Source organism: Ceratotherium simum, chromosome 17 (assembly GCF_057802395.1).
Source record: "Ceratotherium simum simum isolate JZ-2026a chromosome 17, ASM5780239v1, whole genome shotgun sequence".
Lineage (NCBI taxonomy): Eukaryota > Metazoa > Chordata > Mammalia > Perissodactyla > Rhinocerotidae > Ceratotherium > Ceratotherium simum.
This window is the reverse complement of record NC_141916.1, coordinates 60,425,031-60,438,322: the sequence shown is the minus strand read 5'-3', so window position 1 is coordinate 60,438,322 and position 13,292 is coordinate 60,425,031. Positions and strand designations below refer to the sequence as shown.

Here is a 13,292-nt window from a genome sequence, read left to right as displayed (position 1 = left end):
CAATTCAGTTTGGTAGTTCTGTATGATGGTTTTCTTAGCTTTCTCTTTATTTACCATATGTGTCTCTGTTCTGTTTATTTGTTTAGTGGTTACCACGAGGTTTGTATAAAAAATCTTGTAGATGAGATAGTCCATTTTCTGATGGCTCCTTATTTCCTTAGACTAAGTTGATTCCATCCCTTTCTTCTTCCCCTTCTAAATTATTATTGTCACAATTTATTCCATCTTGTGTTGTGAGTTTGTGTTTAAAGTGATGAGGTTATATTTATTTTTGGTGTTTTCCTTCCCTTAATCTTTGATGTTCTAATTAAGTGTTTGCTAACCTATTCTGATAGAAAGCTGTAATTTTTCTGATTTTGTCTACCTATTTTTCTCCTTCCTCAAAGCTTTGTATCCCCTTTCTCTTTTTTTATTTTTCAGGCTTGAGGGCCTTGAACATTTCTTGTAGTGGGGGTCTTGTGGCAATGAACTCCCTTAGCTTTTGTTTATCTGGGATAGTTATTATTTCTCCTTCATATCTGAAGGATATTTTCGCTGGAGAGAGTATTCTTGGCTGAAAGTTTTTGTCTTTCAGAACTTTGAATACATCATTCCACTCTCTCCTAGCCTGTAGGGTTTCTGCTGAGAGATTGGCTGAGAGACTGATTGGGATTCCTTTGTACGTTATTTATTCATTTATTTTGTCTTGTTGCCCTTAATATCTTTTCTTTGTCATTGACTTTTGCCAGCTTTACTACTATATGCCCTGGAGAGGGTCTTTTTATGTTGACATATTTAGGAGATTTATTGACTTCATTCACTTGTATTTCCAGCTCCTTCCCCAGGTTTGGGAAGTTCTCAGCTATTATTTCTTTGAACAAGCTCTCTGCTGCATTATCCCTTTCTTCTCTCTCTGGAATACCTATAATTCTTTGTTGCATTTCCTAATTGAGTAGGATATTTCTTGGAGAATTTCTTCATTTCTTTTTAGCCTTAGTTCTCTCTCCTCCTCCATCTGGAGCATTTCTGCATTCCTATCATCAATAATGCTAATTCTTTCTTCCATACTGTAAGCTCTGTTCTTTAAAGATTCCAGATTTTTCTTTATCTCCTCCATTGTGTTTTTCATCTCCAACATTTCTGATTGGTTTTTCTTTATAGTTTCAATCTCTTTTGTGAAGAAGTTCCTGATTTCATTGAATTGTCTATCTGTGTTTTCTTGTAACTCGTTGAGCTTTTTCTATGATAGCTATTTTGAATTCTCTGTTGTTTAGGTTATAAATTTCTGTGCCTTCACGATTGATTTCTGGGTGTTTGTCATTTTCCTTCTGGTCTGGAGATTTAATATATTTTGCATACTGCTCGAGGGCTTGAGCTTATTTTTCCTCATTCTGAAAATATCTGGTCACAGCTTCCACCTGCCGCCACTGGGTGGGGGTCAACAGCTGTGTATTCTGAGCCCACTGTGATCTGTAGGCGCTGTGGCTGACTGGTTGTGCTGGGGCGCTGGGTGGTGGGGAGGGCTCTTTCTTTCGCCTGCCCGATTCTGGGGTCTTCTCGTGCTTCCCTCACTATCTGCTCTCCTGGGGGGCTAGCTTGATGAAGGCACCCCACAACAGTTTGGTGCCCTCCATATGGGAATTTCCCACAGGCTGTGTGAGAGCTTGGAGAGCGATGGTTCTCTAGGAGGGCTGCCCTCCCCCCCGCAGAGAGCTGTGTGGTCCTGGTCCCAGGGACACTGTCGTTTGGAAGCAGAGGAGTTCTCCTTACCTCCTTACCTCTCCTTACCTCCACTTCCTCTGGGGGTTCCAGCACCTCCACCTTCAATGTATGGCTGTGTGGGTATCTCAGATGTCTTTTGTGTTGTGTGAATGTCCTCTGTTGGTATATGAATATCCTTTTTGTTGTATCTTAGGAGGAAGAGTCTACAGGGAAAGCTCACTCTGCCGTGATGCTGATGTCACTCTGCAATTGACTTTATTTATAGAAGACTTCCTGAACTCTCTTATTACTTCTGTAGTTTCTCTTGTACATTATATGTAAGCAATCAATTGTTGTAAAGATGTTTTATTTATTCCTTTTCTTCTACTGTGGTAAAATACACATAATGTAATATTTACCATCTTAACCATTTTTAAGTGTACAGTTCAGTGGCATGAAATACATTCACATCCTTGTGCAGCCATCACCACCATCCAGCCCCATAACTCTTTTCATCTTGTAAAACTGAAATGCACAATAACTCCCCATTCCTCCTCCTCCCAGACCCTTGCAACCACCATCATACTTTCTATCTTTATGATTTTGACTACTCTAAGTACCTCATATAAGTAGAATCACACAGTTTTTGTCTTTTTGTGTCTGGCTTATATCTCTTAGAATAATGTCCTCAAGGTTCATCTATGTTGTAGCATATTGTAGAATTTCCTTCCTTTTTATAGCTGAATAATATTCTATTGTATGAATATACCACATTTTGCTTATCCATTATGTGTTGATGGGCACTTTGGTGGCTTCCAGATTTTGGCTACTGTGAATAATGCTGCTATGAAGATGGGTGTGCAAATATCTCTTCGAGACCGTGCTTTCATTATTTTGGGTATATACTCAGAAGTGGAATTGCTGGATCATATGGTAATTCTATTTTTAATTTTTTGAGGACCCATCATACTGTTTTCCACAGTGGCTGTACCATTTTATATTCCTACCAACGGTGCACAAGGATTCCAATTTCTCCATATTCTTTCCAACACTTATTGTTTTCTGTTTTTTTGATACGAGCCATCCTAATGAGTGTGAGGTGGTATCTTGTTGTAGTTTTGAATTACATTTCCCTAATGATTAGTGATATTGAACATCTTTTCATGTGCTTATTGGCCATTGATATATCTTCTTTGGAGAAATGTCTATTCAAGACGTTTGCCCATTTTTGAATCAGATTTTATTTTTTTTGTGAGGAAGAGTAGCCCTGAGCTGACATCTGTTGCCAATCTTCCTGTTTTTGCTGAGGAAGACTGGCCCTGGGCTAACATCCATGCCCATCTTCCTCCACTTTATATGGGATGCCGCCACAGCATGGCTTGACAAGCTGTGTGTCGGTGCACGCCCGGGATCCGAACCCTGGGCCACCGCAGCGGAGTGTGTGCACTTAACCGCTATGCCACTGGGCCAGCCCCAAATCAGATTTTTTTAAATTTATTTTTTTATTGAGGTAATGTTGGTTTATAACACTATATAAATTTCAGGTGTACATCATTATATTTTGACTTGTGTATAGACTACATTGTGTTCACCACCAAAAGTCTAGTTGCCACACGTCACCGTACAAATATGCCCCTTTACCCCTTTTGCCCTCTCTCCTCCTCCCTTTCCCTCTGGTAACCACCAATCTATTCTCTGCATCTACGTGTTTGTTATTGTTTTTTTTTTATCTTCCACATATGAGTGAAATCATATGGTATGTGCCTTTCTCCATCTGACTTATTTTGCATAGCGTAATACCCTCAAGGTCCATCCATTTTGTCACAAATGGCAAGATTTCCTCTTTTTTATGGATGAGTAGTATCCCATTGTATATATATACCATATCTTCTTTATCCATTCATCCACTGATGGGTACTTAGGTTGTTTCCAAGTCTTTGCTATTGGGAATAATGCTGCAATGGACATAGTGGTGCATATATCTTTTTGAATTAGTGTTTTCATGTTGTTTGGATAAATACACAGAAGTGGAATAGCTGGATTATAATGTATTTCTATTTTTAATTTTTTGAGGAATCTCCATACTGTTTTCCATAGTGGCTGCACCAGTTTACATTCCCACCAGCAGTGTATGAGAGTTCCCTTTTCTCCACATCCTCTCCAACCTTGTTATTTCTTGTCTTTTTAATAATAGTCATTCTGAAGGGCATGAGGTGATAGCTCATTGTGGTTTTGATTTGCATTTCCTTAATAATTAGTGATGTTGCACATCTTTTCATGTACCTGTTGGCCATCTGTATATCTTCTTTGGAAAAATGTTGGCTCAGATCCTCTGTCTCTTTTTTAATTGGGTTCTTTGTTTTTTTTTTGTTGAGTTTTACAAGTTCTTTATATATTTTGATTATTAAGCCCTTATTGGATATATGATCGGCAAATATCTTCTCCCAATCAGTAGGTTGTCTTTTTGTTTTGTTGATGGTTTCTTTTGCTGTGCAGAAGCTTTTTAGTTTGACGTAGTCCCATTTGTTTATTTTTTCTTTTGTTTCTCTTGCCTGAGGAGACATATTCAAAAAGAAACTGCTAAGACCGATGTCAAAGAGTGTACTGCTTATATTTTCTTCTACGATTTTTATGGTTTCAGGTCTTACATTCAAGTGTTTAATCCATTTTGAGTTAATTTTTGTGTATGGTGTAAGATAATGGTCTGCTTTCATTCTTTTGCATGTGGCTGTCTGGTTTTCCCAACACCATTTGTTGAAGAGACTTTCCTGTCTCCATTACACATTCTTGGCTCCTTTGTGAAAAATTAGCTGTCCATAGATGTGTGGGTTCATTTCTGGGCTTTCAATTTTGTTCCATTGATCTGTGTGTCTGTTTTCCTGCCAGTACCATGCTGTTTTGATTACTGTATCTTTGTAGTATACTTTGAGATCAGGGATTGTGATGCCTCCAGCTTTCTTCTTTTTTCTCTGGATTGCTTTGGCTATTTGGGGTCTTTTGTTGCTCCATAAAACTTTTAGGATTCTTTGTTCTATTTTTGTGAAAAATGTCGTTGGAACTTTAATAAGGATTGCTTTGAACCTGTAGATTGCTTTAGGTAGTATGGACATTTTAACTCGGTTAATTCTTCCAATCCATGAGCACGCAATATCTTTCCATTTCTTTGTGTGATCTTCAATTTCTTTCAAGAATGTTTTATAGTTTTCAGAGTACAGGTCTTTCACCCTCTTAATTAAATTTAGGGTTGTTTGCTGGTTGTTGTTGAGTTTGGCAATCAATTTTTTTTGGTGTTTAATTTTGTTTCTTCTTCTCCAATTCTTAACCTTTGATTTATTTTTCTTATCTTATTGCATTGGATAAAACTTGCAGTATAATGTTGACTAGAAAAAGTGATAGCATATGATCTTGTCTATTATAGTTACTGATTAGTTACTACTGTTATGAACTGAATGATTGTGTCCCCCTAGAATTCACATATTGAAGCCCTTAACCTCAGTGTGATAGTATTTGCAGCTGGGCCTTACAAGGTAATTAGGTTTAGATCAGTTCATGAGGCTGGGGACCCCATGATGAGATTAGCATCTTTATAAAAACAGGAAGAGAGAGTAGAGCTCTCTCTCCACCATGTGAGGATGCAGCAAGAAGGCAGCTGTCTGTAGGCCAGCAAGAGGGCTCTCATCAGGAAACAAATTGGCCAGGACCTTGATCTTGGACTTCCAGTCTCCAAAAGTGTGAGAAAGGAATGTCAGTTGTTCAAGCCGCCCAGTATATGGTATTTTGTTACAGCAGGCTGACCAGACTGATGCATTACCAGCACAGGAAAGTGATTGTTTTTCTTTGTTAATCTTCCACCTTACTGATATTATTAATTGTTATACAGGATTTTGAGTTGATTTGCTTGGATTTTCCACTTATATTAGCCTGTTGTTTGCCAACAATAACAGTTATGTCTATACATTTTCATATTTATACTTGCTTTTTTCCCTTTTCTTATTGGTATCAGCCTTATGTTAGTCTTATGGAATGACAGGTGAGGTTTTCTACCCCTTTCTATTCCTGGAAAGATAATTTAACATAGGAATAATTTATTCTTTGATATTTTGGCAGACCTCATACATAAAAATACTGGATCTTGGGCCTTGTCAAAGACTAAAATTTTACCTTTTAAATTTCTATTGTGGTTAATTAAAAAAAAATTCTTCTTAAGATAATTTTTGTGATTTATATTTTCCTATATAAAAGCATCCACTTCATCTAGATATTCAGATATGAATTTATTCATAGTATTCTCTTATCATTATAAAAATCATTTCCACATCTGTAATTAGGCTGCTTTTCTTATTCCTGATGTTGTTGTGTCTTTTTTTAAAATTTGGATTTGATCTAAGTTTGTTCGTTCATTCGTTTTTTCAAAGAATCAGTTTTAGGGTTTACTGATAAAAAATATTTTTGTTTTATATTGTATTAATTTCTGCTTTTATTTTAATAAATGCAGTCCTTCATACTTTGGAGTTATTTTGCTATTCTTTTTCTATCTGTTTATTTATTGTAAACTTTAAAAAATAAGTTGAATTTAGATTCTGAATTTTCCTTTGGTATTTATTGGTGCATTTCATAAATTTAAGATGTGCTCTCACTCTCTCTACAACGCAGTTTGTAGCTTCAGCTCTGAGTTATTTAGAATAGTGACTCAAAATTTTTTTTGTGTGAGGAAGATCAGCCCTGAGCTAACATCCATGCCAATCCTCCTCTTTTTGCTGAGGAAGACTGGCCCTGGGCTAACATTTGTGCCCATCTTCCTCTACTTTATATGGGACGCCGCCACAGCATGGCCTGACAAGCAGTGCCTTGGTGCGCGCCTGGGATCTGAACCTGGGCTGCCAGCAGCGGAGTGCATACACTTAACCACTATGCCATGGGGCCAGCCCATGACTCAAAAAATTTAAGTGAATAGAGCCAGTCCTCATGGTCTAGAGGTTAAAGTTTGGTGCTCTCACTGCTTTGGCAGCTCGGGTTCGGTTCCTAGCTGTGGAACCACACACCCATCTGTCAGTTGCCATGCTGTGGTGGTGGCTCACATAGAGGAACTGCAAGGACCTACAACTAAGATATACAACCATGCACTGGGGCTTTGGGGAGGAAAAAACAAAAGAGGAAGATTGGCAACAGATGTTAGCTCAGGGCAAATCTTTCCCTGCAAAAAGAGAAAGTTTCCTCTTAAAAAAAAATTTAAGTGAATAGATTTTGGAGGGGCTACTAATTTTATGGTTAATTTTTAATTCTGCTGTATTGAATTCAGAGAAGTTTTAGAATTTATTGAGTTCTTCTTTGTGATTTAAATCTTGGCTAATTTTTGTGAATGTTTCTGGGTACTTAAAAAATAATGTTTTTTTTTTTTTTTGCCATTTATCAAGTACAAATTTATTAGATTAAGTTTGTTAATTGACTTATTTAGATGTTCCTTACTCTTTCTTCTATTTTGTTCTATTTGACCTGTCATTTTCTACATGCTGTATCAGAGTCTCCCTCTGTGTGTGTGTGTGTTTTCATCTTCTCCTTATAGTTCTATCAGTGTCTGATTAATATATTTCCAAACTATATTGTTAGGTTCATGTATACCTTTTATCAATATCAAATATCCCTCTTTGTGTTGTTTAATGCCCTTCACCTGGAATTTTATTTCTTCTGATATTGCTATTGCTACACCTACTTTTTTTTTGGTAATCATTGTCTGGTATTCCTTTTCCACTCCTCTATTTTCTTCCTCTTTAGGTCATTTTATTTTACTCTATATATTACAAAAAGGCTATAGCTAGATTTCTTAAAGCAACATTAGAGTATCTTTTAATAGAGAAGTTTAACTTTTAGTGATTATTAATATCTCTGTTTTTATTCCCGCCATCTTATTTTATATGTTCTAATTTTCATGTTTTTTAAATTGATTAATCAGTTAATTAATTAATTTATTTCTACTTCTGCTTTTCCTTCCTTTTGTTGAGTTGCTAAGGTTTTCTTTGTCCATTTTTTCCCTCTAGTGGTTTGGAATATACATATTTCATTTCTATTTTTCTAATGATTAACTGTTAAATATTTAACACATCTATTTATACATACTTTTCCCTGCTATGTATAGAGTCGAACAGTATCCATCTCCTCTCCCCAAACAAGAATCTTAGTATACTTTCATGTTTCTCATTCTTCCTACCTTGTTCAGACAATATGGGATTTCACTTCCAAATTGCTATTAAGGTTTTGGACATTTTCCCTTAACAATTATTTAGACTTAATATAAGCTTTATAATTTCTTTGATTACAAGACATAACTATAAACTTTACAATTTCTTTACTTCTTTTTTGCTGAGGAAGCTTCACCCTGAGCTAACATCTGTATCAACCTTCCTCTATTTTGTATATGGGTCGCCACCACAGCATGGCCACCGATGAGTGGTGTAGGTCTGTGCCCAGGAACTGAACTTGGGCCACTGGAGTGGAGCATGCCGAACTTAACCACTCGGCTATGAGGCCAGTCCCACAATTTCTTTACTTTTATCATTACTCTGCTCATTCTATTTCTTAGATTCATTTTTCATTCTGTGGAAGCACATCCTTGAGTAATTGTTTCAGAGAAAGTTTATGTGGGGGAGTAAATTTGTGGGTTCTTACACTTCTGGAAATGACTTTATTTTGCTATGTTACTTGAATGCTGATTAGGCTGCATTATAGGAGAGTAGGTTCAAAAATACATTTTCCTTATAATATTGAATATATTATTTCTTTGTCTTCAAGTATGCACTTTTGCTGATGAGAAGTCTAATGACAACTGATAGTTTTGAAGGTAATTCACTTTTTCCTCTTTGGAAGCTTTTGGGATATTTTCTTTATCCTTGGTATTCTAAAACTTCATCATAATGTGTCTAGTTAAGGGTCTTTTTGATTTACCTGTTCTGCACTTAGCAGGACAATCTGAAGGCTCATATCTTTATTTGAAATTTTCTTTGGTCATTCCTTTATTTCATTCTCTACATTCCTTCTGTTCTTTTTGTCTGAATTTGTAGTAGACAGATGGGATTTTCAGGCTCTATCCTCCATGTATCAACTTTCATTTTTATATTTTCAATCTCTTTGTCCTTTTGTCTGTATATGGAGAGAATCCTTGGCTTGATTTTTCAGCTCATTAATTCATTCTTCAGCTGTGTCCAGTTTTAATATTTCAACAACTGTATTTTTTCTGAGTTCTCTCTTTAATTTTTTCCATGAATAACGACTTCTCCTCCTCCTCTTCCTTCTTTTTTTTTTTTTTTTTTTAAGATTTTATTTATTTTATTTTTTGCCCCCAAAGCCCCAGTAGATAGTTGTATGCCATAGCTGCACACCCTTCTAGTTGCTGTATGTGGGACTCGGCCTCAGGATGGACAGAGAAGTGGTGCCTCGATGCGCATCTGGGATCCGAACCCGGGCCGCCAGCATCGCAGCGCACGCACTTAACCACCAAGCCACAGGGCAGGCCCTCCTCTTCCTTCTTAATTTAACAGATGTGATATGTTCTGTAATCTCTCTAAAGATATGAATTATATTTATTTTCAAATCTTTTAGCTTTATTTATCATTTTCCTCCTCATGTTTTCATTCCTCTGTCAGTTGAGTGTGGTGCCTTTCTCTCTTGAGACTCGGGGATTACTGTCACTATTCTTGGTGACCGGAAGTGCAGTTCACATCTCCGTGGATCGAGTTCCCCTACAGGCACCTCTCTGGGGATCACGGAAGAAGAGGTGCTGCCAGGTGTGGCGGCAGGTAGCTTCTCTTCAAGGCTGGGTTTTCCTGGGGGGCCCTGCTCTACCTCTCAGACCCCAGAGTCTAGGGCTGCAATGTCAAGTGCCGCTGCTTTCGGCTCGCTCTCCAAGTGCACGTCCCTGAGGAACCGGCCTCTCCTGTGCTCTGTTCCCGTGACCTGAGCTTGGAGAAGCCCTGAGACTGCTCTCACTTCCCCAGAGTCCTCATCCTGTTTGGGGAGGTGTTTTTGTCAGATCTTGTTCCTTTGTCAATTGAATCCCATCTGCTTTCTTCCATTTAGGAATTCCTCAACATATCTTGTTCACCAACAGCACTCTTTCATGTTTTTTTCTCTTTCTATACTGTTATGAGTTTATTCTTTTAAAAAATATCTTCTGTAAGCAAGGACTTTAGGAAAAGAGGTGAGATAGACCAGTGTGCTCAGCCTGGTATCTGTGTCCAACTCTCATATGTAAATGTGGCACAGCTTAAGTGTGGTTGTAAATTACGGTTCACATTGACCCTTGTGTTCTGACAGCCTGCAGCCTGCGGGGGGTGGTGATATCAGACTGATGTTTAGGGGGCCTGTCATGTTGATTTAATACATTTTGAGCAATAACGATACTTGGGCTTGGGTATGGGGAAAGGATTCTATAGAACAGGGTGAAAGTGCGAGCATCCCTGGATCTTCTGGAAAGGGACCCCAGGGAACGGCCCAGGGCTCACTGCCTCTCCCAGTGCCATAGTATGTAGAATACATGAGCTAGGATGGGCTGCAGAAATCATCTCGTCCAGGGACAGGGTAGATAGTTCTCATCCACGAACCTTGGACTAGATGGGGGTCCTAGAGTTCCAGGTTGTGATGAGCAGGAAGGTGAGAGGCACCGAGAGGGCAGACCCCAAGGTTGTGAGGAGCCAGAAGAGGAAGGAGAAGCAGGCACTCACTCAGGGGGAGGCATGAGAAACACCCCCCTCCCCAGCTCTGCCTGAGGCGGTGGCCTTCCAAGAAGGGTGAAGGCTCGTGGCTGGCTTAAACGAGGAGGAAACTAAGTGCACATGGACATGGCCACCCAACACAGCACGGAACATTGACACTGGCACCTATACTTGTTTATGAGGAAACTGAGGCTCACAGACGGCCGATGTCTTGCTCAAGGTCACAAAGCCAGCGTGTCACAGGCTTGGCTTTGAGCCTGTTCAGCTTCCAAACTAGCGTGCTTTCAGTATTTCACTTTTGATCCCCAGTGGCTTTGGGTGGTTACCAGCAGGTGTGCCTAGTGGGCTCCTAGCGACTAGTGGGCTGCTCGATGGAAAGTTATTATGAATAACAATGAAACGACACTTCCCAGTCAGGGGACGGAGATCCAGCACCAGTTCTCTCCCTGCCCACTCCCTCACAAAGACAGCCCTCTCATTCTATGTGCAGACGTCAGGCTGCACCATGCAGGGCTGTCTCAGAGACCCACCTGAAGAGGAGCAGCACAGCTTGGGGGAAGGTCTGAAAGTTGTTGTTGCGGTTGATCTCTGTGGTGTCATTCAGGGCAATTTTCCCAAACACCTAGCAGGGGGAGAGGAGACGGATTCAGTGAGCCATGGACAGAGAGGGTCCTAGTACCCACCCAGCATTCAATGGTCTCCTCAGGGGCCACTGCTGACCCTGGGACAGGCTGGCCCATAAGCTGAAAGAGTCCCCTGATGCAGCCTGGCCAGGCCTCATGGGGGCAGGCACTGCTGCCCTGTCCAGCCCCTGATCCCAGTCCCCTACACTGGGCAAGTGTAAGAAGAGAAGTGCCCACGAGCCCTCAGGAGAGGTCCCTGTGGCCCAGGGAGCTGGGCTGAGAGCAGGTGAATGCTGAGAACAGGACCTGCTTCTGCGTGGGGACAGAGGGCTCCTTGGCCTTCTTTATTTTTGGCTGCAGATTCTTGAGAATATTTTTCTTTTCTCTTTAAAAAAAAACTTTACTGAGGGATAATTAACAAATATAATTGTATATATTTAAAATGTACGACGTGGTAATGATTTGATGTACATGTACATTGTAGAATCACTACCAAGATCAAGAAAATTAACACATCCATCACCTCACATAGTCAATACAGTTAACTTCCTTTTGTGTGGTGAGAATGCTTAAGACCTACTCTCGCAACTTTCCCGTGTACAATACTGTATTATGAACTATAGCCACCATTAGATCCTAGAGCGCATTCCTCTGGCCTTCTTTTCTCTGCCGTGTCAGCTCTGCATGCCCAAGCCCTCTTCCAAATGTAGTTCTTGCATTTGGAGTGACATGGAAGAAGTGATCTGGAGCTTGGGAAAGCTTAACTCATCCTTAAAATCAGAGGCCTCCTTTTTTTTTCCTCTGGGCTTTTAAAGCGATGCTTATCTTAGAAACCGCCACCCTTGATCAGGTGGCAAGGTAGCTCTTTTCACCTCAAAAGCTTTTGGCCTATGAACCCCAGGGTCTTTCTGCAATGGGCAAGTAGCGGACTTTTGCTCAAGGAGCTGCTGAAGCAAAGCTCCTGGATGGTGTGGGTGCTGGGCTGGGGCATCCTGCAAGAACCCTGGAAGGAGGCCAGAGAACTCTGGGACTGGGGCAGGAGACGGTGCCGTGGGCACCGTAAGGGGGCCCAGAAACTGCTGCCTGCTTGATGGGAGAGCCAGCCCACCTGCCTCCTACCTTCCTCTCACCCTTCCTCTCAGTCATTAGCTTCTCCTGGATGACACTGTGTTGGGGGTTAGTTCTCAGGCCCATCAGACCTGGACAAAGGGAGGGATGCTGTCTGGGACATCCTTCCTGCTATTTCCTGAGAAGGGGCCCCTCTATCCTGAGACCCACTGCGTAGTTTGGGATGGTCTTCCCTACTGAGAGCAGAGCAGGCCTGGGGCAACGGGGAGACCAGCTGTCCGAGCCCTGTGTCCTGCACCTGGCCATTCACCCTGACACCTGCAGGATACCATTTGGGGGGAAGTTCCAATTACTGTGACCTTTTCAGCTTCACACGGTGCAAGAGGAGGGAGAGGGATAGTCAGCAGCAAGAGGGAGGTGAGAAGGAGGAGGCCATCAGGGAACGTGAGGCTGGGAACCGGGACGAGATAGCAGGAGGCAGAGGAGTCGAGCAGCGGGCGAGCCGTCCTACCTGCATGCCAATCACGGCATAGATGAAGAACAGCATCACTATCAGAAGCGCCACATAGGGCAGGGCCTGGAAGGAAGCACAGGGTGGGCCGTGAGGACAGCAGAGGGATGGGCTGGCTGATCCCTTCCGAGGGGGCGCTTGTCTCTGCAGCCACCAGCTGCTGCCTGCCTTGGGGGCATTTCCAAGAGCCCCACAGAAGTTCTGGGCACCGGGGGGAGGGCCTGAACAATGGCACTGACCTCTCATTTTACCTTTTTTTTTTTTTTTGATTAGCCCTGAGCTAACATCTGATGCCAATTCTCTTCTTTTTGCTGAGGAAGACTGGCCCTGAGCTAACATCCGTGCCCATCTTCCTCTGCTTTATAGGGGACGTGCCACAGGATTGCTTGACAAGCGGTGCGTCGTGTGCGCCCTGGATCCGGACCTGCGAACCCCAGGCCGCTGAAGCGGACCGCGCGCACTTAGCCGCTGTGCCACCGGGCCGGCCCCCATCGTTTTACCTGGGTTTTAATGACCTGAGAAGCAGCGCGGTGTTCTGAGAAGGCAGGCTGCAGAGGAAGGGTTACAGTGTGAGGGGTGCTTCACGTGGTGTAAGGCTTACAAAACGCCAGTGCAATGTTTGCACATAGTGGGTCCCATACATTTTATTCACTAAATATAGTATCTGCCGGCAGCTCAGACAACTTAATTTTTCTGAGCCCTGGC

The 13,292-nt window shown here is 41.4% G+C and overlaps 1 protein-coding gene across 3 annotated transcripts in view; it reads right to left on the bottom strand.

The window, feature by feature from the left end:
- Window positions 1-13,292, bottom strand: part of CACNA1C (calcium voltage-gated channel subunit alpha1 C) — a 714,534-nt gene that overhangs the window by 32,099 nt on the left and 669,143 nt on the right. For all 3 annotated transcript variants that reach the window (XM_087442974.1, XM_087442975.1, XM_004438792.3), the window contains 2 exons: window positions 12,588-12,653; window positions 10,916-11,007 (listed from right to left, as the gene is read on the bottom strand). In XM_087442974.1, the coding sequence (XP_087299100.1) occupies window positions 10,916-11,007; window positions 12,588-12,653 (158 nt within the window). The remainder of the gene's footprint in view (window positions 1-10,915; window positions 11,008-12,587; window positions 12,654-13,292) is intronic.